Raw genomic sequence first — 24,845 nt, forward strand, 5'->3', positions numbered from 1 at the left:
CACAGCTATGGACAATTTAGAATAACCAGTTACACCATGAAGCATGTTTTTTTTTTTTTGGGAAGAAGCCGGAGTCCCGGGAGAAAATGTTTTTAAATAAAAATGTGGGAAAAGGTCAAATTTCAGTCAAATTAAATGAAAACTTTTGTTGAAATAGGCCAAATGAGAAAGGCAATTTTTATTTCCAAAAAATATATAACTGATTAATTCCATTTCTTAATAAATTAAATGTTCACTTAGCTTTCAAAAATTGCAAAAACAATATTTAGACACAAAAAAAAGTTATAAATTAAATGTACTTTTTTTCTGATGTGAACAAAATTGGGACGCCTGCTTTAAAAACATCTTTACTGTTTTCACTTTTGCATAAGACGGTTGAGAGGATTTTGAATTCCAAAAACAGGCAGCAGGTGGCGCTAACCAACTGTATTGGTTCCCAGCCCCTTAACATCCGCGACACTGGGTGGCGCTGCTGTCTTCTTTCGCCAGCGGAAGTGCTCATATCAACGACTAAACCGCTACAGGATGAAGCGCGGCGCTAACTTTTATCCGTAACCTGTTAATAACAAACATAGACCCGTGCTTGCTTTATAGACTCTAATTTTGCTTGTCTTTCCAAACGGGGAAAGAAGTTCAGAAAAACAAAAGGTAACGTTTATCTTATGCATCATCCGAGCGGAGCTGGTGCTGAATGTGCGGGAATCCGCTGTCTGTGAAGCTAGAACGCTAAGCTAAGCGCTAGTCCCATGCTAGTTGGGTTTGTAATGAGAGAGCGCAGCGCGAGCGCCTGTGGACATGGCAGCGGGCGCTAAAGCCGCTTCTGGCGGCTCTTTTGAGGCGACATTAGAGAGGAAGTTTCGAACCGTGAGCAACACGATGGACTCTATTCAAGGGCTGTCAACGTGGTGCATCGATAACAAGAAATACCATAGCCTCATTGTACGGCACTGGATGAAGTGTCTGAAGAAATGTAAGTACTGTTGAGCTCCACCAAAGTTTCTCCAGACTGCAGCTTCAGGAACAGCTTTTTTTGACAGTCAGTGTACAGTTTTAAATGTAAACATCCTTTCTCTCCTTTAAGTTTAGCCGCTGGATAATAAGTTTTAGTCTGGTAACACGACGGAAAATCAAATGTGACTTCACCAACTCGTGTAGTAAAACATTTATATCATCCGTACTTTTATTTGGAGAAAGAAGAGAAAAGTAAACGTTTTTGATTGTTTTTTTTAAATATTTTTTAACATATAATGTATTGTTTGAAAATTTAAAAACGCGAATAAATATGTACTTTTAGTCTGATAGGTTAATAAAGAAGTTGATCTGAAATGCAAAACATTTCCCCCCAAAAATGTATCCAATATTTGTATTTTTATTTATTTATGATATATTTTTGGAAATACATGTGTAATACATCATCGTGTAATACACAGGCTGTTATTTACTCAAATTACAGTTTATAAACAGTGGATTCTAAAATAGTCCATAATATTGAGTTATAATAAAAACTACTGTCATCAGAAATAACATTTTGATCCATTTACCATAAACTGTAAATATTATGTTTATGTTTTTTGTTTGAATTTGAAGCCAGACCCAGGAAGTTCCATAAATGACCACCGATTGAAGGCTGGTTTCAAAAGTAAATATCTCATTGAAGCCTATAAATAAACTTGTATGTATAGTTTTTGAAATGATCTAGAGGTTTATAGCTTTTAACATTTTTGTGCGTTACAACTCAAACGATGCGGGTGACATAGAGCTTCTTTTATTTGTCCCACCCACTCACCATTTTCAGAACCTTTTGAGTCAAATGCAGTTCAGAAAACCCGTTTCACTTTATTTTAGTCTAAGTTGCTTACAGTTGAAAGCGGGCTACACTAAAATCTGTCCCACGTTTTGCACATTGGACTTGGGGGTCCAGCACGCTCCACCTACTTTCATTGAGACATCTGATTGGTCAGTTTATAACTTGAGTAACAACAACAAAAGGTAAACAGAAAAAAAAACCATCATGAAATATAAGAGGATTATTAAAAAGGTATCAGATCAAGAATGGTTCTTCTGACCAATAGAATGACTGACAGCTGGTTATCTTGGTCAAACCTCTTAGAGCCTGCTGGTACTTCCTGTTTGCAGGGTGAAGGGGTCACTCACTTCAGTTTTCATGTACAGTCAATGGGCACACAGGGTTGTTGTAACATTAATGTCCTCACATGATGTTTGACAGTTTATTAGAACGTTTGGCAATACAATTCAAAAGGAATTTTTCAAATTTGGTCGTCACCGGCAGAGCCACGGGGCGTTGGTCCGTCTGGATCTGTTGTCTCCAGAGTCTGTCTGCTTCGACTTGAGGGCTTTTCTCAGTCAGCCTCCTCAACCAGAGATATTGCAGCACAAACCCACTCAGACTTATTCCCCGTCTTTCTTTGCCTCATGGTTGAAGCTTTTCCATCGCTTTTGCTCCACAACCTAACGTCCAGATTTGGTTCCTTGTGTTGTGGATCAACTGACTACAGAAGTAAAGTTTTTTTTTTTTTCTTAGAACCAGCAAATACAAGAGGAAGGCTTCTTCTCTGAGGTTATATGTACACTGAATCTCACATCATGATAGAAACATGTGCGATAAGAACACACAACCTTTCCTAAACCTGACTGAAATAATGTCACATGGATGATTTCCTCAGCAGTGTGGGTTTCTAAAAAGCCCGCTTACCGGGGAAACCTCAAAACTTAGGTTTGCTTGTCGCTGCTAAAATCTATACACATTTTTAATATTGTCATTGCTGTGATGTATCACTTTCACATGTAAAACTAGAGGCGTACTATTATATGTATTGCAATTTTTTGTATTCAATATATTTTGAAATATGTTTGGATTTTTCTTATGGGAAAGAGGGGATCCTAAGGTACATCCATGTCAAATTTGGTGCTTGTACTACAAAAATAGTTTTCAAAACCAGCTCTATGTAAAAGCCAAAAGCCAAATCATGTGATTCTCTGTAGTCCTGAGGGGGCGGGGCCAAAGGAAACCTTTTTTGATGCGGTCTATCTAGCTTTGATTGTCAACTCATACAGGCACTCTATTATATAATATATTAAGTTTGCTGTTTTTTAATTTAAAACACACATAATAAAAGTTTACCTTCGATTTGGCGTTAAGCTCAGTTTGTGATGAAGTTATTTCTTGATCTATTTTTATTTATTTGTTCTGCCTTTGAAAAATGGAAACGAGTTAACTATTTACAATTTACATTCACAAAATGATCACCTTTTCAATCTTTTAAACATGTTTTTCTTTCTCCAGTAATGATCCCAAACAAGCAGACTCAGTTTTGGTCTTTACCATCATGGATGTTATTTCCTGCTCTACCTATAAAAAACATTTCCATCTAATAAACATTGGCGACGCCAGCTGCCGACAGCCTTCTCCAGGTGTTGGATCTCCAGAGAACATCAGCCCTCCCTCACGGTGTTCCTCTTTCCCCAAACAGCTGACTCAGCTCACCGCCTCAACCTGCTGTATGTCGCCAACGATGTCATTCAGAACTGCAAAAGAAAGAACGCCATCGTTTACCGGACGGCGTTTGCAGAACTGCTTCCAGACGCCTTTCTGCTGGTCAGGTAAAAACTTTCACTATATGCAGTTTCCTATAGACTTTCCTTCTAGTTTGGATGTATTGCTGTGTAACCCAAAGAGTAAAAGGGGCATTTTACTGTTTTATTTTATGATCCTGTCTTCCTTTTTGCAGCCATGAGGGCGACTCCAAGGTTCATAAGTCCGTGGAGAGGATTCTGTCCATCTGGGAGGAGAGGGATGTGTATTCAGGAGCTCTAATTGCTGAGCTGAAGAACATCTTAACCAAAGAAGATTCTCCTCCTGCTGAACAACAAAGTGAGTTCAGTTACAGTCGATATTTTCCAGTAAAAGAGTTTTTTAATGTTTTTCGGAATGTTCAGTAGGAATATTATTTTAGTAGTTTCCCCTTTGTGGGATCAATAAAGTTTTATTCTACTCAATTCCATACAAGTCAGCACATGACGTGGAATGCTAGTGTACCGTATTTTTACGACCAAAGGGCGCACTGGGTTATAGGGCGCAGTTTCAGTTATGGGTTCTTTTTCTGTATTTAACACACACAAAAGGTGCATCGGGTTTTAAGGCGCGGGCTGAGTTGGTCATGATTTATTTTTCGTTTTTTCAGTCGTCAATCGCCATTCAAAAATCCATCAAAGTCCTCATCTCCTGTATCTGAAATGAACAGCTTGGCTACATTTCTAACAAACACGCCAACTTCCCTTTTGTCATCGTCGGAGTCCGTCTCGTTGCTGTGTTGCTCCTCATGAATGAAGAGCAGAGCAAGCAGACACGTTAGCCCAAGCAACTACAACTACTACAAATAACTACAGTTACTTCACAGATTGTGAAGTAACTCACCTGGAGCTGCCTCTCAGTCTTAGTAAAAGGAGTGTAAGATGGACAGCTTTTCATTGTAATCCGCTGGAAGTTGCTGGGCCACTGTAGTTCTTGCCCGGATGGAAAAATTGCACCGTTTCATTAAACAAAAGCACCAATACCAAAGGACCTCCTTGAAAATGTTCAATTTTCATTTCTTCTGCAAGCGTTACTGCCTTCAGTCGAATGGTGAGTGTAGAGACGCTTCTCCCAGCTTTTCTCTGATCGTTGATCCATCGCTCAAGTCAATCTTGTGTCAGCTGCGTCTTCTTGACTAGTCAGAATTCGTTTTCCAGCTCCCTCCACTCGCGAACCATGGATTCACGAATCTTGAATCCTCTCACAGCTTCTCGATTCCCATGTTCCTCCGCGTAGCTGACAGCTTGCAGTTTAAACTGTTCTTCACAGTTGAAATACGGTACTTATTTCTACATTAGTGATTGTGTGATAGAAACTAGCCATGTTAAAAAATACTCAAAAGCTTTCTAACCTACTTTTACCTGAAAATTTAGAAGCACTTGATATTAAAATTATTTTATGTGTTCATATTTTTTTACTGTGTTTTAGGATCATTTTTATCTTCTTTTAATCGTTGTTGTTTTTTTTTTTACTAAACTTTTACTGGGAACAGTTGCACAGGGGGTCTTCTTGGTTGGGATGGTTGCTTTGAACTGAGGGTGTTTTTTTATTTTTTATTATTATTTCCCCACATTAGCATTAAGCCAGATTTTTATATAAATTCTATACAGTAAAGACCAAAAGTTTGAACACATCTTCTCATTCAAAGAGTTTTCTTTATGTTCATGATTATGAAAATTGTAGATTCACACTGAAGGCATCAAAACTGTGAATTAACACATGTGGAATTATATACATGACAAAAAAGTGTGAAAAAACTGAAAATATGTCATATTGTAGGTTCTTCATAGTAGCCACCTTTTGCTTTGGTTACTGCTTTGCACACTCTTGGCATTCTCTTTATGAGCTTCAAGAGGTAGTCACCTGAAATGGTCTTCCAACAGTCTTAAAGGAGTTCCCAGAGATGTTTAGCTCTTGTTGGCTGTTTTGCCTTCACTCTGCGGTCCAGCTCACCCCAAACCATCTCCATTGGGTTCAGGTCCGGTGACTGTGGAGGCCAGGTCATCTGGCACAGCCCCCCCATCACTCTCCTTCTTGGTCAAATAGCCCTTCACACAGCCTGGAGGTGTGTTTAGGGTCATTGTCCTGTTGAAAAATAAATGATGGTCCAACTAAACGCAAACCAGATGGAATAGCATGATGCTGCAAGATGCTGTGGTAGCCATGCTGGTTCAGTATGCCTTCAATGTGGAATAAATCTCCAACAGTGTCACTAGTAAAGCACCCCCCCACCATCACATTTCCTCCTCCATGCTTCACGGTGAGAACCAGGCATGTAGAGTCCATCCGTTCACCTTTTCTGCGTCGCACAAAGACACGGTGGTTGGAACCAAAAATCTCAGATCTGGACTCATCAGACCAAAGTCCAGATTCCCACTGGTCTAATGTCCATTCCTTGTGTTCTTTAGCCCAAACAAGTCTCTTCTGCTTGTTGCCTTTCTTTAGCAGATATTCTACCATGAAGGCCTGATCCACACAGTCTCCTTTAAACAGTTGTTGTAGAGATGTGTCTGCTGCTGGAACTCTGTGTGCCATTGACCTGCTCTCTAATCTGAGCTGCTGTTAACCTGCCATTTCTGAGGCTGGTGACTCGGATGAACTTATCCTCCACAGCAGAGGTGACTCTTGGTCTTCCTTTCCTGGGCCGGTCCGCATGTGAGCCAGTTTCTTTAAGAGCTTGATGGTTTTTGTGACTGCACTTGGGGACACTTTCAAAGTTTTCAGACCGACTGACCTTCATTTCTTAAAGTAATGATGACCACTCGTTTTTCTGTACTTGGTTGCTTCCTTCTTGCCATAATACAAATTCTGACAGTCTATTCAGAGGGACTATCGGCTGTGTGTCCACCTGACTTCTGCACAACACAACTGATGGTCCCAAGCCCATTTATAAGGCAAGAAATCACACTTATTAATAAACCTGACAGGGCACACCTGTGACGTGAAAAACATTTCTTGAAGCTCATCAAAAGAATGCCAAGAGTGTGCAAAGCAGTAATCAAATTAAAAAGTGGCTACTATGAAGAACATATTTTCAGTTGTTTCACACTTTTTTGTTATGTATATAATTCCACATGTGTCAGTGTTACTCTACAATTGTAATAGTCATAAAAAGAAAGAAAAACTCTTTGAATGAGAAGGTGTGTCCAAACTTTTGGTCTGTACTGTATATTTTTTGTAATGTAATGGTTTACAATGCAGGGGTTGAGGGAAAAATGCCTGTTTTTTTTGTATGTTTTTTTTAAATATAAACACTTTGTTTTAGAAACGTCTAAAAAGTGTTTTATCTGATGGATTGAATTTTGTCGTTTTCGTTCGACCTGAAGCTCCAGTGGAGTCAAAGGCGGATCTACGCTCTAAAGTTCTGGCTGAGTTTGTGGTGAGTACAGCTCTAAATGTTTGTATTGTCATATTCTTTGTTTGGGATGCTGTGGAGGTTCTACTGATCTGACATTCCCGACTCCCTCTGTCCTCAGCCTCAGGCCCTGTTGGACCAGCTGTCCAAGTACAAAAGGTCCCTGGAGGAGGTTGACCTCCGGGAGAAACAGCTCGCTGCCATGAGGGTCGATATCTTCAGCACTGATGCTCTGAAGAAACTCAAAGGTGCCTGATGACGTCCACATTTTATACATGTTATGTCTTCTGACTCTAGCAGGGATTGGGATGGAGCTGAGGTGCAAAAACAGGAGGTTTATGCGTGTTTCAAGTCAGATGACATTTAATTCTTCTGGATTCAGCATATGTTAAAACAAATGAGGCGACCCGGTGAGCTGCCGCGGTTTGGGACCAACCCTGTCCGATCTCGTCATCTGTTGTCATCTTTATTTCACTTATCTTCATGCCGCACGTTCTGCTTCCTGTCTCAAAATGTTCTTCACAAATTCTGGTCACAAGTTCAACGTTCATCGGCTCTCAGTGTTTGGTGTTTGGGAAAACGTCACTTTTTCTTGTCTTTTGTTGTTGTTTGCCTCCCAAAGAACAGACAAATTTAGCCTCAGATGGAGTTTAAACCCCAATAACTGAATTCTATAAAACTTTAAGGTCAGCTACTGCACATTCATACATGGACACGACATGTTTTTATGCCTCTTTGTGGAATTTTTGAACAAGATTACCTTAAATTATTGCAAAAGCCCTGAACAGGAAGAGGTCATGATGTCGATGGCTCTTTGTCTGGTTAAATAGAAATACAATTAATAAAAACAAACCGAATTTAAATGAAGAAGTTTGAAATGAACTGTAAGAAGTTGCTCAGTTCATTTTACCCGGTTGAGAAAATTCTTTGCAGCTCAAAACATTCATGAAATCCTGAAGGCAGGAAATAGTTGGAAAGACAAAGCAGGAAACGGGGTCATTCATGATGAAAACAGAAAGTTTATTCTGTCTAAATGTGGTTGTTTTTTGTAAAGACTGACTAGATCTTGATGCTGGAGAACCCTCAGGGGTTCTGGAATATTCTTTCAGTGTGTGTTCTGGGTCTCAATGAGTTCAAACCTCAAAAAAAAACACTAAAGTAGAAAACATAAAGCTTCTGTTTCTGATTTTAAATACACTTTCTTTTAAATATCAGCAAACTAACTGTTCTCTCTTTGCATGTCGCAGACAAAACAGGAGGAAAGAAGTTCTCCAAGGACTTTGAGGAGGGAAGCGCACAGCTCCACGAGTTTGTGAAGTTCTTCGAGAAGCAAATGAAAACCGGCCCTCAGCTCCTGGAGGCCCTCACTAATGCAGACATCTTCTATGAGATGCAGTACAAGGAGGTCAAGATTGTTGCTAACGTAAGTCATTCACGGTTTAGATCAGAGTTTCTCAGGTGTTTGTTTTTTAGGAGAGCGATGTAAAAATATGTACCAACTTGATATCATGAGTTCGTGTCCGGTTTGTGTTGCTCTTCATCAAACTCCCGCTCATTTATGTCGCTCAGAATTCCCAGTGGAGCTTCACAAACAGCCTCTCCGTTTTCAGCAGATCTTCTCAAACCCTTAAAGTCTCACTCTGATCATCTTCTCACGTATTTTAAAATAATAAATAACTAGATATATATATCTTCTAATGCATTCAACTGTTTTGTTTTGGCATCATAACACATTCATGTAGATCTGGAAATCACAATTTCTATTATTATTATCTACATTTGAATTTTATTTTAAGGTTTCTCAGTGGTCTTTTAATTATGATTATGATGTTTTTAGCCAAGATCAAAAAAGGCATTCTTCTCTAGGACAGAGTTTCTGCAGAGCAGCAGGAGTTCATCAGAAATTCACCTCTAAGCTGTGGGGCAGAGTCCGCCTGTGTTCAATTCCCATCAGGCTTTTGTTTACACTCTCTCCCTGCTAGCTTACAGTCCACATTAGCGGTGCAGCCAAAATGGTGAGCAATATCTTGGCTATCCAGACGTACAGTCTGGATCCAGATTCCAGCTCAGACGAGGAAAACGTAGACGTTCATGGATCATCAGAAAGGGGCGGGAGCTTATGGCTCCGCCCAGCGTCTTTACTACATCACAAATACACTCTTACTTAAATAAAAACAACGTTTTTTTTCCTGATTTACAGCAGTTTGAACAAAGAAATACTCAGAAATCCATGTTAAGCCTAACTTTCTTCAGAGAATGCATCCATCCATCCATTCGTCATCAGAGAAATGCATCAAGAAGATGTTAACAGAATTTTCATTGGAGTGGATGTTAAAAGGTGATGCTGTGATGACTGTGGAGCATCACATTCGAGATGAAACAGAATTAAGAGAAAAACGCCAAAGTTATCAACGGATGATTAAATAATTATATATATTAATATATATTATTCTTCTGATGCATTTAACTGTTAGTTTTGGAAACAAATTCAGGAAGATCTGAAAATCACAACTTCTATTATTATTATTATATGCATTTGTTGTGTGCCCTAACTATTTCTGGACTGAAGTGTCTTTGATGCTGCTCTTGTGCACGCAGCGTGCACGGTGGAAACAGAAGATCTAGTTCTTCTCCTGGTGTCCTTATTTGTCATCCAAACAAACGTTTCAAGTCAGAAACATGACTCAGCGCTGCATGCACTCGTGTAACGGGTGCCATGGCAACGCCTTGACCCCCACACCAGGGCACGAGTCTGTGAACAAGGGCTGTGGTTTGGACCGGCACAATCAGACCCTAAAATAAAAAAAAGAGGTTTTTAAAACCTCACAGGTCTTTTTATGTTTCCTTTCACCTCAATTGTGAGACATTTTTTCTCCTTTTTCTTCTGAAATTTCATTAAACATCCCTCGTTTTCTTAAAGCGCCAAAGAGATTCACAAAGGTCGAAAACAAATTTCGGGGAGACGGTTAGGGGAATGTACAATTTTGGATTTTCTGATGCCAAAATAATATTTCTTCTCATGTTCACCTTCAACCTGGGAGAAAACCACTGCAATACTTATAATAAGATCAATCAAATGTCTTCCTTCATTCATAATCAGCTCTTTTATCTTTCAGGTAAACTGTAGAAGCTGGAGGCCTAAAATGTTGATAAAATAAAGTTTCTGTCCTTTTCCAGTTTGTGTTTTGGGAATTCGGGTGTTCTTCCTGCCCTAAACCGCTCACTGTTCCCCCGCAGGCCTACCAAACGTTCGCTAACCGGGTCTCCCACCTAAAGCGGAAGCTCGATGCCCTGAAAGCGAGTTTGCCAGACCTGGACGACTCCCCCATCCCCTCACCGTCTGCCGACGCGCCGTCCCCCACCGGCTCAGAGAGCCCCTTTCACGGCCTGGAGCTGGCCCGGCCCGACCCGGATCTCGATGGCTCCGCCATGGATGACGATGCGGAGCCTCCGGCGCCGAGTCCCCTGTCTTCGCCGGGAGCGTCCCCCAGAAACCCAGAGGTCCTCGGGGGGAACGACAATCGTGAAGTGGAGGACATGGATCTGTCGGACGAAGAGGCGGACGACGGGCGCATTATAGGTAAATGTGGGGAAGCTTCATACTTTCATGCTGACATCTATGGACTGCAGCTCTGACTTCAGTTCAATAAATCTCATTCTAGTTGAGGAGCAGATTAAATCTGCCCCCCTCCCTAAAGTGTCCACTCCAGTCACTGCAAAAATCTGCTCCTCTGCAGCCACAGATCCAACCGCGGGTCAGGTCCTGGCCCCTCCGGCACCTTTCAGAGCTGCAGTGGAAACCGCGACTTACACAGGTGAGTGCGTCCAGGTGTTCTGACAGCTCCACACTTTTTACCTAGAATCTTCTCGGTTTTTAGTTCCTGTTTTCAGACAAAAAAATTGCTCAATCAGAAATGAAAGTACCACTCTGATCATCTTTTGATCCATGTTCAAAGTGTTTGCTGTGGTCTTTTTATTTTATTTTATTGTGATGATGCCGTTTGTGGACAAAATCTATAAAAAACTTTGTTGTTTTCTAGGACATAGTTTCTGCAAAGCAGCAGGATTTCATTAGAAATTCACTGTTGGCTCAAAAAACCGCCCCTGCCTCTCTTCCTCCTCTCCTCTCCCCGTCTTAGGGAGCTTGTTGGCCGCCCAGCATTTCTTCTACGTCACAAATAGGCTGCAGAATTTGTTTTTTTTTCTTTTTTGCTGAGAAACGTTATTTTGAGCTTAATTTCTTTTATATAAGGCCTTTATCGTCAGGAAAATGCTACAAGAACATGTTGAAAACACCAAAACCAGAATTTTCATCAATATTTCCGTGACTGCTGCTGCTCTGCAGAAACTATGTCCTTGAAAACTACTTACTGGATTTGGTTTTTCCCAGTGCAAAAGTTTATGAGTCACTTTTTTTCACAGGACCAACCATAGAAAAACCTCCACCTGCTGCACCTGTGGTCCTAGGAAATGCCAGTTCGCTGGTCAGCCTTCTCTCCAAGGTGGATGTGAGTCCGGCGGATCTTCTCAGCGCTCTGTCTAAAGTCCAGAGCCAGACCAGCCTCCAGGGTGAGAAGAAACCCTGAACAACCTTTCACGTATGACGTCATAGAGCAAAGATTTCCCTCTAACTTGTTCTCCTCATTCAGGCATGACCACCATGTTGAACAGCCCTGCTGCCGACGTCCCAGAATGCAACAGTGCCGATAAGATAACCCCGTCTCCGTTATCCACGTCTCCGGCGGCCGCACCCCTCCAGAGTCCGTCACTCTCTTTTGAAGCATCCGTGCCTTCGTCCGTCTCCTCCACCCAGCCGAAGGCCTCAGCCCCCCACCAGACCTCCAACAAAGCCTCTGCCCTGGTCCAAGCGCTGCACAGGGACATGGATTTGACAGCAGAGCCAGAAACCCCCTCCTCCTCCTCCAGCTTAGATTCGAAAATCCACAGTTTCCTAAAAGGAAACCCGGCTTTCAGTGCTTTCGACTTGGGCTTCTCGTCCAACTCAGCTCAGGGGGGGAGCAGTCTCAGCACGGACACGCAGGGAGGGACCCCTGTGAGGGACGAAGGGGGAGGGACCCCGACTCAAGATGAGATCTTGGACAAACCGGCAGTGGCCCCGTTCGCTTCCAGCAGAAATGTGTTGTCTGTTGGCGAAGCTGCTGGGAAAGCGCCACTGGCCTTTGATAGCCTCCTTCCAGCCCCCGCCAAACCCCAGCAGCAGACACGCCCCCAGCCAGGTACGGCCCAGAACGGGCAGGTGTACCAGCCGTACCCCGGGGCCGCGCTTCCCGCTGCGCCCTACCAGCAGGTTTCTTCGCAGGCCGCTGCCCCAGGGTGTGTTGCTAACACGCAGAATGTGGGGGGGTTTCCGGGGGCAAATGACAGAAACTGGTACGGGAATAACTATAAAGAGGGGGGCTCCCAACAGCCTGGGGGTTACCATGGAGCAGTGACTGACCGTGTTGGAGAAAACAAGCCGTCTGGGGTTTTCCCATTCCAAACGGAGCCAACTCAGGACCTTCAAAGGTTTGCCCCCCAGCAGGTGCCCACAGCAGCCCCCAGCTTTTTTACCAGCACCCTCCCTCCTGTTCCAAAGCTCCCGCCTCCCCCACCCATTTTTGACAATATGCCTCCCCCAACCAGCAACACAGCCGTCCCTCCGGAGCAGCTTCACAGAGAGGAGCCGGGGCTGGGGAGGGACAGCGCCCTCGGTGGCATGGTGGTCATGGATCATCAGCACAAGTCTCTGCTGCACTCTGAAGATCCCATGTACGACGCCGACCCGTGGCAGCCCCACCCCCCCGAGGACCTGCATTACCAGGAGGGGCCGGAACAGTATCACAACAACGCCCGGCATGACTTTCCCCACGAGACCTTCTACCCCCACGAGGAGCCCTTTTTCCCACCGGGCAACCACCAGCCTTTCCCCAGAGGCCGGGGGCGGCCCGTCCCCCCCATAGGGGGAGATTCTTACTACGACTTCCAGCAGCGGCCCCCGCCACCACAGTTTATGCCACGGCGGCCTCCTCCACTTCACGAACACCGCCATCCCGGACCCCGACCTCTGCACCGCCCCCCTCACCCCAGGGGGCCGCCCCACTTACCGTTCCAGCGGTTCCACGGTCCCGAGCCAAGGTTAAGGGTCAAGCGGCCGGGCCCAAGAGGAGGGGGTCCGATGTTTGCCCCAAAGAGACCATTTCTGCCGCCGCGGTTCTGATGGGGCGTCGGCGGTGGACACTGAAGAAGCTCCTCGCTGGCTGTTGAAAAGTCCACGGAAAACATGGGGAGGGGCTTGGCAGCGACAACCCCCCCACCCCCACCCCACCCCCCAAGAAAAAATGGAGGAAACGTCAGACGAGCGCTGAAGACGAAGAACACAGAGACACGGAGGTTCTGAGGGCGGCTGAGCCGAGGAGCCGAGACAGAAGATGAAAGGAAACAGAGGTGGATGCATATACTTACATATAAATATACATATATGACTCACTTTGGTGTTTTCTGCTTCAACATGAAGATTCGTGGTAGCAGAGTGAGGCCTGCATGTCCTCCACTGTGAGTTCAAATCAAAAATTACTCATTTTTAGTTGAATTTGAAAATATTTTTGCTACAAAGGTTAAAAAAATAAAAAGGTTGTAAATATTTCATATTTTCAAGCCGAGCAGTTTTGACTGCTCCTCTTGCACTTCAGCCTTCAGTCGAGTCTAACGGTTATTTCCATCGATGTTGGGTTGTTTTGTGAGCAGATGATCTTTCCAGTAGTGCAGGAAAAACCTTCGGTGATAGATGTACGTCTCGAGTTTCCACCGAAAGAAAACGTTAAAAAGTTCTTGACGGAGCAAAAGGTGGAAGTTGTTCTTTTTTCATTTTTTTTCCCCGGGCCCTGACAGCGACGCAGAGGAAGCACACTTCTGGAGGAGATGAAGATGTTTGTCTTCAGTTTTATTTCCTTGTACTGAATAATAAAAATCTGAATTTGAAAAAAAATGTGTTGTTTGTTTCTGTCATATGTGGAGAGTTTGAACTTATTTTCAGGAAACCTAAGAGACCATTTTTACTGAATTAAAATCTTGAATTCTAGATATTAAATAAATGAGTTTTACTAATCTGTACTATATATATTTAAGTTAAAAAACATCAATGATTTTTATTTTTTTGATTGTAAACAGATGAACTGTATTGTTTTTGCAGAGATATTTACATGTTTTTTTCTGCAAACACAATCCAGATTTGTCTTTAAAAAAATCCATATACTGACCCTTTTTTTTACATGAATAATCTTTAACATTTTCTTACATATTTAAACATTAAAGCGGATCAGATCAATCATAGTATTCATTTTATAGATTAGCATTCTTCATAGCTTAATTTCTGTGTATTATTTTTCAAAATGATAAATTTGGGCTTCAAATAAAAACAGCAGTAAATCATCTTTATTCTGGTCACGTTTTCAGGGAAATATTCTGCTGAGAAGTTGTGATAAGTCGTTCGAAGTGGGTTGATTGACATGTTTCCATGGCAACCAGATCATCTAAAACTAGTTCAGTGATGGATGCATCTATTAAACTGAATAATTCCGTCATCATTTACACAGAAGAACCGGCGCTGTGATTCTGTCTGGACTGAAAAGAAAGACTACAATTTGTTTTGAAAACATATTTTTTTAAATAAAGTTCTAAAAAGGTGATTGGACACCTCGCGGGTTGAGTTAGTTGGGATCATTTCCGGCTTCAGCTTTGTGTTGTTGGACAGTCAGCTGGTTCTGGTGAAGGCTAACGCTCCTTCTCCTCCTCTTCATCCGTCTCCTCAGGGTGCCGCTTCCTCCCGCTAGGATTCACAGCTCTCCCAGAAGAGGAGGCGGGACTGATGCTCCGGGCGGAGGAGGGTCTCAGCGGAAGCCTCCCGTTACGTCATCAGAACCCTGTGAGTGTCACGTGGCTAAAATTCATGGCAGCCTGAATTTGACCGTTTAAAAAAAATCCGTTTTAAGCGGGAACGCAACAGAACAGAGATGTTGAAGAAAGTCAGTAAGTAAAGTTACTTGAGCTTTTTATTTTGTCCAACAAGTGACTTATTTAATTTAATAAAACAAAAATAAAACCTGTTGGGATTTTTTTTCTTTGCAATTGCGCATGCGCCTGACAAACTGTTTACAGCAGAGTTTGGAAAAAGTGGAATTATCTAAAAATCCTTTATTTCTGTCCTTAAATGCTGCGTTTTATGGCTTCATTCAAAGTTGTTTCACAAATGGACGGAAAAGCAGGAATTAAAATTTCAAAGCCATCTGTTTCAATAAGTAACTGGTTACATTTAGTTCTAGAATACGGATTTTTAATCTGGATTTAATTTATCTTTATCCTTACATCTTTAGGGGTCATTGGGACAAATATTCCTTGAATTTTTGCAGCACAAACTTGCATTTGATAATTTATAAATATTGTAAATTAAAACGGAAGCACAAAAGAAAAAATATCTGATTTAAAAATGTATTAATTACCAATTAAGTCACAATGATAAGTGATTAATTTACACCTGATAGCTCATCTAAAAACATTGCTAGTTATGCAATGTCTGTGGCTCCCTGGATCCTATTAAAATGCAAGCAAAAAAAATTTCTGCTTTCTAAAAAAATAATTTGAGGTACATATTTTCCATAATAATCTAATTTCCTAACATCTATATTAAATTTATTGGAGCCGTTAGCAAAAACTCCACAGGGACACAAGAGTTCCCTTTTTAATCAAGACTTCTTTCATCTCTTTAGAAACTTAGATAAGTTAAACAGCCTTTCAGGCTGGAAGTTTACAGGTTTCAGGGCTTTATTAAGGTTATATGTGTGTCATTTTTATTTCTTTAACGAATATTTATTGAGGTGTAAATCGCTAAGATTAGCTTTTTGTGAGGGAGCATCCAGAGACGAGCAACCCAAACACCAAACTGACAGTGAAGAATGCAGTTTCTTTTCTAATTTAGCATTTTTATTGGTCTAAACCAGTAAAAGTACAAATGAGACAGTGATAAATTTGAATTCAAGCCCTCTGCGAAGAGAAGAATCAAAGATTTTAGCATTGTGCTGATTTCAAAGGCTGCTGTTTATATTTTTTTCTCAAGTTTATCTTTATTCCTGCAATATTTACCACTGGGGGAAAAAATACAACCGCGGAGGAAAATAATTAGACTTTCTGTTTTTAGAATCCTCAGAGGAATTCAAAATTCTAGTGGAAACATACTGACTTCATAGGAGTTTTTTTTTTAAACCCACAAGCTTAAATAAACATGACTAATATAAAAAGTATAATTGGATTTTTGTTCCATAAATCTTTAAAGATTTAGCAGCTTTTGGTGTCATGTAAGAAAAATGATCAAAATTGAGTTTAAATGTAAAACAATTATTATAACTAAGTTTGTTAGTCAGTTCAAGTGTTTCATGTATTTATGTTTACGAGGCCCAGAGAAATATTTGGGAGCATTTTAAATACAAGTCCAGCGTCACCTATGAATGGATTTGGTACAAACAATGATAGAAACATAACTTTGATCAAAAATAATATTTGAAAAGTAAAAGTCAGAATAATAACATGCAGAATCACTTTGCAGCAATTAAAGTAAAAGAGCAAAATGGTAAATTGTTCTTGTCGTTAGGATTTTATTTATATTATTATTACTTTTTAAAGCATAACCTTAAGCGACCATATTTTTGATTGCTTTACTTTAAAATGCTTATTCCTTTACATTAGGTTCTTATTAGTTCACGTATTGATGTTTAGATGTGCTTTCATCATCAGGTGGTCGTTTTCCTTCCTGATTGTCACCAGAGAAAAGCTCAAAGAGAATTCTGTCTTCGTCGCGCGTGAGGGGCGGATGCAGACGGGATTCGGTGCCTGTCGGCAGATGGCGGCTTCAGCCTCCTACACTAACCGAAAATATTCGGTCACGGGCCTGTAACGGTGAGGTTAGGAGTAAGGCGGATGTCGGTGAGCCCGCCTGCCTCCAAAAGCACCACAGCGTTGCAGCCTCTGCTCCAGATCGTGACTCCTTTGAAGTTCCGCCGTGCGTGCGCATGTGGGGTGTGTGCAGCCTGCTGTCATGTGGGCTCATTGTTTACATGCTGCCGAAATATCAAAGAGGGCACGCGCGTGCTTCAACTGGGACATGCGTGTGCGAACACACTCAGAGATAATGCATTTCCCTCCGGTTGGACAGGCTCCGACATTTTTCCGTCGCACCGACAGGGAACTTGTGGACGGATTTCAGCACCGCGGACAGCTCCACGGCGAGAACAAAAGGCGGATTTAAAGCGCTTGATGTTAGGGACCGTCACCATTTTACTACTGTCACAAACACCAAACACTCCCAGCTCCACAGCTGAGCTTCTCCAAACATTTGGACACTCACGAACCAGTAAAAAATAAAATATTTGTCCAATGAAAAAATGTAATTAAGTAGACCCTGACAAGAAAGTATGCAATTGAAAAAATAATATGTAAGAAAAGATACGCCACAAAGAAGTAAAATAAAAATATAAAACATGCAGAAAATGTAGGGAAAAAAAGAATAAAAAAGGCTTAACAGAAACAGTAGATTTTACACGTGTATCTTTTTCTCTCTTGTCTTAAATTTATAAATAATTAAATATCAAAACAGTTCAAATTGGTTAAAAAAATCAAATTGGTTAAAAGAATATAGATAGATAGATAGATAGATAGATAGATAGATAGATAGATAGATAGATAGATAGATAGATAGATAGATAGATAGATAGATAGATAGACAATCACACTTTAAACACATAGTCCCATGCAGTGTTAATTTATTTAATATACTATGTGTGAATATTTGGTCATTATATGTAAGTATTTGCATTATTTTATGCATCCAGTACTTAGTTTATTAACTGTAATAGGCGTACCTCTTAAAAGGTTTTTGAAGATGGCCTTCGCTCTATTTATATAATGTTGCATAACTTTTCTTCACATATAGAAACATGGGGTCTAGTTTTGTCTGTTATCTCACATAATCATATACCATTAAAGCACATTCTCTTTAGATTCTCTCTTTCATTGAATAAATCATTCATGTTTTTTGGTCGAGAGACATTTTTGTTTTATATGCTTGGACATAGAAAATGCCTTTTGAAGTTAAAGGGGCTCCTAAAGCTAAATGGAAATGATTAGGAATCCGTATTTTTACATTATTTCAAACAGGAAGATAGAAGTTTGATGAGATGTTGATCTTTAGATTCTCAAATTCTACTTCAAAACAAGTGCCATCACTTTGAAACGTTTTTACTGTTTGTTTGTTTGTTTCAGACTAAACATTCCAAATGCATTAAAATGTGTAACCCCGCTATGATGAGACAGCGATGATTTCAGAAGTTGTTCTCAAGCCACCCATGACCCGCAGAAGAGATCAAGCCCCAGCTTGTGACTGTAAAGCACGGCGGTAATGGCAAAATGATTTGGTGCTGTGTTGCAGTGACATTACGAGCATTACTCTGTCATTATTTCTTTACTGAGGCTGTCTGTGTTGCTAAAGTTTGTCTTAAACGGGGTAAAATCAGACCTCAAAATAATAATCAGGTTATCATTTCAGTTAAGGATTTGTTTAAAAGATTCATAGTTTGATGAATGTTTAGTCCCTATTAAGTATATTGTGTTCACAACGTCATCAGGTAATAAATGAAGAGAGGATGTAAAAAACGTGAATTTTGGGACAATTTTCCATCTGACCTGAGTATAAATAATTCATGAATGTGCATTAATAGCTGCTATACAGGCAGATGAGACAGTAATGATTTATTAATGTTTTATTTCTGTGATGTAATGTACTATAAATGGATAATTCACTCAGCTTTTAAGGAATAAATGATCCAACTAAATGTGTAGTAAACGCGAGGAAGTGACCCTTAACGTCCACTAGGGGGTGTTTGCCTGTGATATTTTGGGCTTCAATATAGTGAAAAAGGATCAAAAACATCAATTTGTTGCGTTTACATCTTTTGTGGAGAATTAGAGCCACAATCCTGCCCCCTCCCCTCCCCCCACCCCAACCCGTCTTTGTCTCCGGTTGTGACCGATGCGTTAGTTTAGCGACGGTCCCTGGCGCAGACATCACGGCTCCAGCAGCCCTGGGGAGGGAGGGATGGAGCTGATGGACAGGGAGGGAGACACCGGCTTACGACGTCAAAGCAGCCCAGACACGCACGCACACGCACGGCCAGCAGAGGGGAGGACAGCCGGCCAGACCGTCTATTCCCCCGCGGTCCTCTGAAGAAGGAAGGGAGTCTGAATTTTCCTCCGTCACGAGACGCGTTTTAGCCAGTAAGACGTTTGTTTGTGCTTTTTTCTTTATTTTTTTTTTATCTCTCCCCCCCCCCCCCCCCCCCCCCCCCCCCCGCGCCTCTCAAATCCCAGATTTATATTTAGCCGCGGAACCGACGGAACCGACGCGCCTCACGCGGGAGAACGAGGCGGATGCCGAATAAAGGAGCGGGGCTGGATGTGACTTGTGTTGTTCAAGGGGCCTAACTTGTTTCCTCCAGAGGCGCTCCGGCGGGCAAATGAACTGAGAAACTGAGGAGGAAGAACTCAAGAGCCGCGGGAGAAGGAGAAGAAGGAGGAGACGCACACATCCACTGGTCGCGTCGAGTCTCATTGCCACGACACGAGCAGCACCACAGGTATTTGAGGAGAACTCTTTGTTTTGAGTGAGGAGGAGGTGTGAGGAGGAGCTGCAGGTCATTGTTGTTGACAAAGAGCTCCTGCTGAGCGGCTGACGCGCTGTCACGTCTCCGCTGGAGCTTCAGCATCCTCAGCCAGAAGCCCCCAAATGACGCGGAGGGGGGGGGGGGGGTGGACTTGAGTCCTGATTTAACGCCTCTCATCCCGTAGACCCCGTCCCTGATCAATATAAAAATACAGAAACCCAAAGAAATAAGAACAAAATTGAAGTTCTATAGTCTGTAATACAGTCGTTCTCATCAAAGTGTCTTGAAAAAAGATCTAATAAACACAAAGAATAAACCCTTTTATGACATTTCTATATTTCTAGTGGGCCTGTGATCTGATTCAGACATTCTTAGGCCAAAAACGCAGCTTTAAACTTCACAGAAAAAACACAAATTATTTGGTTATAAATACGTTCAGTTTTTCTTTTGATAAATCAAAACAAAAACCATAAACTGTTCTGAAGACTGTATATTTAACTCTCACTTTTTGTTGCGCTTTACCTGATTAAATTGACAGTTTAAGCTCTAATCCCAGTAAAAAATCTGATTTCTAAACCGCTTTCTTGTGAGTATGTTCTCCAGGATGCACGCAGACACGGTTGGAGCCTTCCAACTCCACACTCCCTCTTGCACTTCCATCCCCAGCCTCCTGTTTGCACCTCCTGTGCAGTGTGAATCCGAAACGGCGTGCGTGCTCCTGCTGACTGCTCTCCCCGCTCCCCAGACTTCTCAAATGAAGGAGCCCGACGCCATCAAGCTCTTCATCGGGCAGATACCCCGAAACCTGGAGGAGAAGGACTTGAAGCCCATTTTTGAGCAGTTTGGGAAAATCTACGAGCTGACGGTGATCAAGGACAAATACACGGGGATGCACAAAGGTGAGGGAGCGGTGCTGGGAGGAGGAAGTGTTGGCTCCTTTCAGACGAGGAGTTCCTTTGTATTTTCTGGCTTTTATTGGATTTCCTGTAAATATGATTTAGGTTAAACGACTTCTTATTGAGCCGTTGTCCCTTCAGAGGCTTTTTCAAAGACGTGTGAGAGGCCAAACACCCAAAGGCATCATTGATCCACTGAGAAAAACTGATGCTCTTGGTTAAGGAGCTGCTCCTTAGAGTCAGTGGTTGATTATTTCTGAGATTGCAGCTGAGGATTGTGGATCAAAATGAGACGATCTCTGGCAATTTGTCTGAAAAATCATACTTTTCTTTCCTCCTTGTGAAAGGAAAAATTCTATTTGATTTTTTTTAATTAAAGGTAGCTCCACTTGAGCCCCCTTTCATCTGGTAATTAAAACTCTGTCTGTGTAAATCGACCTCCTGGAGGCGATGGATCACAAATCCCAACTGTACTTCAGTGGTTTACGTTTTTTAAAATTCACTCAAATAAAGAAAATCCAGAGGATTTGAACCCCCGTAGGGTTCACCGGGTGAACACAACAGGTGAGGTGAGGCCTGAAGGTCTGCCGTTGCATCTGCTGGTGAGGAGGCCTTTCCTCACCTGGAGGGAAACTCAACCATGGGTCGGACCTGTGGAGGTGATCACAACCGAGCCACGATCCTGGCCGTCATTTTTAATGCAGACGAGAAAACAAAAAGCCTTTTCTGAGAAACCCATCAGTCACAGGGGAGTCGAGGAGGCCAGGTGGTATCAGTCCTATAACACCTACAACACCTATTCTGCATACATCTCCATATTCATGACTGGAGAGGGCTTTAAAGGTTAATGAAGGCCTTTCTCTATTATGTGGAGCTGCATACATTTAACAGTGTTATTAAATACTCATTCTGACGGCGTGTGTCTCCAGATATTAGGATTTAATAATCCCGTAGATCTCAAGTGTTTCAGCTTGACAAGCTGGAGTTGTTGTTTTTTTGAGTTGGGGGGGGGGGGGGGGGGGGCTTCTTAAGAAGTGGTGGAGGCTGATAAAGTCTCAGGTTTATATAAACGTTTGGTGCAAAGAATGTCTTTTATTTTGAAATTTTGAACACAAAGGAACCCACACACACCTGCGTTTGCTCTCGTGTGTTTGTCTAGGATGTGCCTTCCTCACATACTGCGCACGTGAGTCCGCCCTCAAGGCCCAGAATGCACTGCATGAGCAGAAGACCCTACCGGGGGTAAGTGTGTCACCGTCTTCATGCGGGGAGGGGAGGGGAGATGGCGGGAAGGCGTGGACATATGCCGGAGCATTAACAGAGTTTGACGTGTGGGGCTAAAGAGCCTCTGTGGCTGTGGTGCTCAAACAAAGGTCACTGAGAGCCCCGCCCCCTTTATGTTTCATATGTGATGCATCCACACACATCCATCCACACACAAACATCCATCCACACACACCCATCCACACATCCATCCACACACATCAATCCACCCACATCCATCCACACATCCATCCACACACATCAATCCACACACACACACATCAATCCACACACACACACATCCATCCACACACATCCATCCACACACATCAATCCACACACACACATCCATCCACACGCAAACATCCATCCACACACAAACATCCATCCACACAAACATCCATCCACACACATCCATCCACACAAACATCCATCCACACACATCCATCCAGATACATCCATCCACACACAAACATCCATTCACACTCATCCATCCACACAAACATCCATCCACACACATCCATCCACACAAACATCCATCCACACACATCCATCCAGATACATCCATCCACACACAAACATCCATTCACACACATCCATCCACACAAACATCCATTCACACTCATCCATCCACACAAACATCCATCCACACACATCCATCCACACACATCCATCCAGATACATCCATCCACACACAAACATCCATCCACACACAAACATCCATCCACACAAACATCCATCCACACACACACATCCATCCACACACAAACATCCATCCACACACACCCATCCATCCACATACATCCATCCACATCCATACATCCACACACATCAATCCACACACACACATCCATCCACACGCAAACATCCATCTAGATACATCCATCCACACAAACATCCATCCACACACATCCATCCACACAAACATCCATCCACACACATCCATCCACACAAACATCCATCCACACACATCCATCCAGATACATCCATCCACACACAAACATCCATCCACACAAACATCCATCCACACACAAACATCCATCCACACAAACATCCATCCACACACAAACATCCATCCACACACAAACATCCATCCACACAAACATCCATCCACACACAAACATCCATCCACACACAAACATCCATCCACACAAACATCCATCCACACACAAACATCCATCCACACAAACATCCATCCACACACAAACATCCATCCACACACAAACATCCATCCACACAAACATCCATCCACACACAAACATCCATCCACACACAAACATCCATCCACACAAACATCCATCCACACACATCCATCCACACAAACATCCATCCACACACATCCATCCACACAAACATCCCTCCACACACATTCATCCACACACATCCATCTACCGACATCCATCCAGACACATCCATCCAGATACATCCATCCACACACAAACATCCATCCACACAAAACACTTACATCCACACACAAACATCCATCCACACAAACATCCATCCACACACAAACATCCATCCACAAAAACATCCATCCACACACAAACATCCATCCAGATACATCCATCCACACACACATCCCTCCACACACATTCATCCACACACATCCATCTGGACACATCCATCCAGATACATCCATCCACACACAAACATCCATCCACACAAAACACTTACATCCACACACAAACATCCATCCACACAAACATCCATCCACACACAAACATCCATCCACACAAACATCCATCCACACACAAACATCCATCCAGATACATCCATCCACACACACATCCCTCCACACACATTCATCCACACACATCCATCTACCGACATCCATCTGGACACATCCATCCAGATACATCCATCCACACACATCCATCCACACACATCCATCCACACAAACATCCATCCACACACATCCATCCACACAAACATCCATCCACACACATCCATCCACACAAACATCCATCCACACACATCCATCCACACAAACATCCATCCACACAAACATCCATCCACACACATCCATCCACACAAACATCCATCCACACACATTCATCCACACACATCCATCCACACAAACATCCATCCACACACATTCATCCACACACATCCATCCACACAAACATCCATCCACACACATTCATCCACACACATCCATCTACCGACATCCATCCAGACACATCCATCCAGACACATCCATCCAGACACATCCATCCAGTAATGGCGTGAGTCATCTTGCCCACATGTCATTGATAGAGACAGACGACTATGAATCTCACTGCTGAAGTGACTTCATCTCCTCTTCTCCTCCACGCCCCCCCCCCCCCACCTCCCTCTGAATTCTAATCAAAGTTAAATCTAGCTTTATTAGCATAGCCAGGCAGCAGGTGTGCTGCCAAATGACATTTCCAGAGCTAAATATGACATGACAGCCGCGTCTCTATAATAACCGTCTATACGGGAGACAAGGCGACAAGGCAAGGAATTACTGAGACAGAGCGCGCTCCCAGAATCGCTGCTTCCTCTTTTACTAACAAGCCGTTACCCCTGTTTCCTTTTAGTTATTTTTGTTCAAATCTACAACATTGACTTCTAGTTCTTTCCCCTCCTGAAATGTTGGCTCATGACTGTGGATTTTAAAGGAAAAAGAAGCAAAAAAAATAAAAAAACCCAAAATAAATGGGGCTGATATTTTTAATTTCAGGTAATTTCTGAATATGGAAGAATCCGAAACTGCAGACATACAACATTTTAGGCTCAATTTCATTCAAAAATTAAAGTCAGATTCATCTTTTATTTATAATTAGGCAGTTTTTCGCCAACATCTAAAAACCTGTGTCGTTTTCTTGGACATAGTTTCTGCAGAGCGGCAGGAGTTCATTAGAAATTCACCTCTGAATTGTGGGCAGGACCACTGGTGCAGAGCAACCCCGCCCCCACTTTACATCACCCATCCGTTTACGTGCTCTCTCGCCAGCTTACAGCCCCTCACACCTTCGACCTAACATCACCAGACTAGCAAAGATGCTAGCTCA

At 42.5% G+C, this 24,845-nt stretch overlaps 2 protein-coding genes across 17 annotated transcripts in view; both read left to right on the forward strand.

Moving 5' to 3' along the window:
• The first annotated feature begins 402 nt into the window (after nt 1-402).
• Nucleotides 403-13,932, forward strand: rprd2a (regulation of nuclear pre-mRNA domain containing 2a). 2 transcript variants are annotated; one of them, XM_020706996.3, is made up of 10 exons: nt 403-970; nt 3,492-3,621; nt 3,750-3,892; nt 6,919-6,971; nt 7,069-7,195; nt 8,195-8,370; nt 10,185-10,527; nt 10,685-10,762; nt 11,370-11,516; nt 11,597-13,932. In XM_020706996.3, exons 1-10 carry the CDS (start codon nt 796-798, stop codon nt 13,162-13,164), a joined length of 2,940 nt encoding a protein of 979 aa, XP_020562655.1. In that variant the 5' UTR covers nt 403-795; the 3' UTR covers nt 13,165-13,932. The 2 variants fall into 2 exon arrangements, with proteins under 2 accessions (XP_020562655.1, XP_011479065.1); XM_011480763.4 differs by having other exon boundaries at nt 439-970; nt 10,610-10,762.
• The window catches only part of celf3a (cugbp, Elav-like family member 3a), a 39,429-nt gene continuing 27,836 nt past the window's right edge, over nt 13,253-24,845 (forward strand). For 6 of the 15 annotated variants that reach the window (XR_013659171.1, XR_013659170.1, XM_023959631.2 and 3 more), the window contains exons 1-4: nt 19,028-19,265; nt 19,487-19,624; nt 20,397-20,550; nt 21,707-21,789. Coding sequence is in view for 13 of the 15 variants with exons in the window: in XM_023959631.2 (XP_023815399.1) it covers nt 20,406-20,550; nt 21,707-21,789 (228 nt within the window). In the remaining 2 variants the exon portion in view is untranslated. Of the gene's footprint in view, nt 13,392-14,469; nt 14,629-14,755; nt 14,869-16,730; nt 16,893-19,027; nt 19,266-19,287; nt 19,625-20,317; nt 20,551-21,706; nt 21,790-24,845 lie in introns of those variants that run through there. The other 9 variants (XM_078955392.1, XM_078955397.1, XM_078955394.1 and 6 more) reach the window with 6 other exon arrangements.

Source organism: Oryzias latipes, chromosome 11 (assembly GCF_053564925.1).
Source record: "Oryzias latipes strain Hd-rR chromosome 11, Olatipes_Hd-rR_3.1".
NCBI lineage: Eukaryota > Metazoa > Chordata > Actinopteri > Beloniformes > Adrianichthyidae > Oryzias > Oryzias latipes.

Excerpts from the sequence above, each read along its gene's own strand:
- rprd2a (XM_011480763.4), top strand. The coding sequence starts at position 796 with ATGGCAGCGGGCGCTAAAGCCGCTTCTGGCGGCTCTTTTGAGGCGACA. Across the intron at positions 3,622-3,749 it reads GACGCCTTTCTGCTGGTCAG|CCATGAGGGCGACTCCAAGG; the intron begins GTAAAAACTTTC and ends TCCTTTTTGCAG. Across the intron at positions 8,371-10,184 it reads AGGTCAAGATTGTTGCTAAC|GCCTACCAAACGTTCGCTAA; the intron begins GTAAGTCATTCA and ends GTTCCCCCGCAG.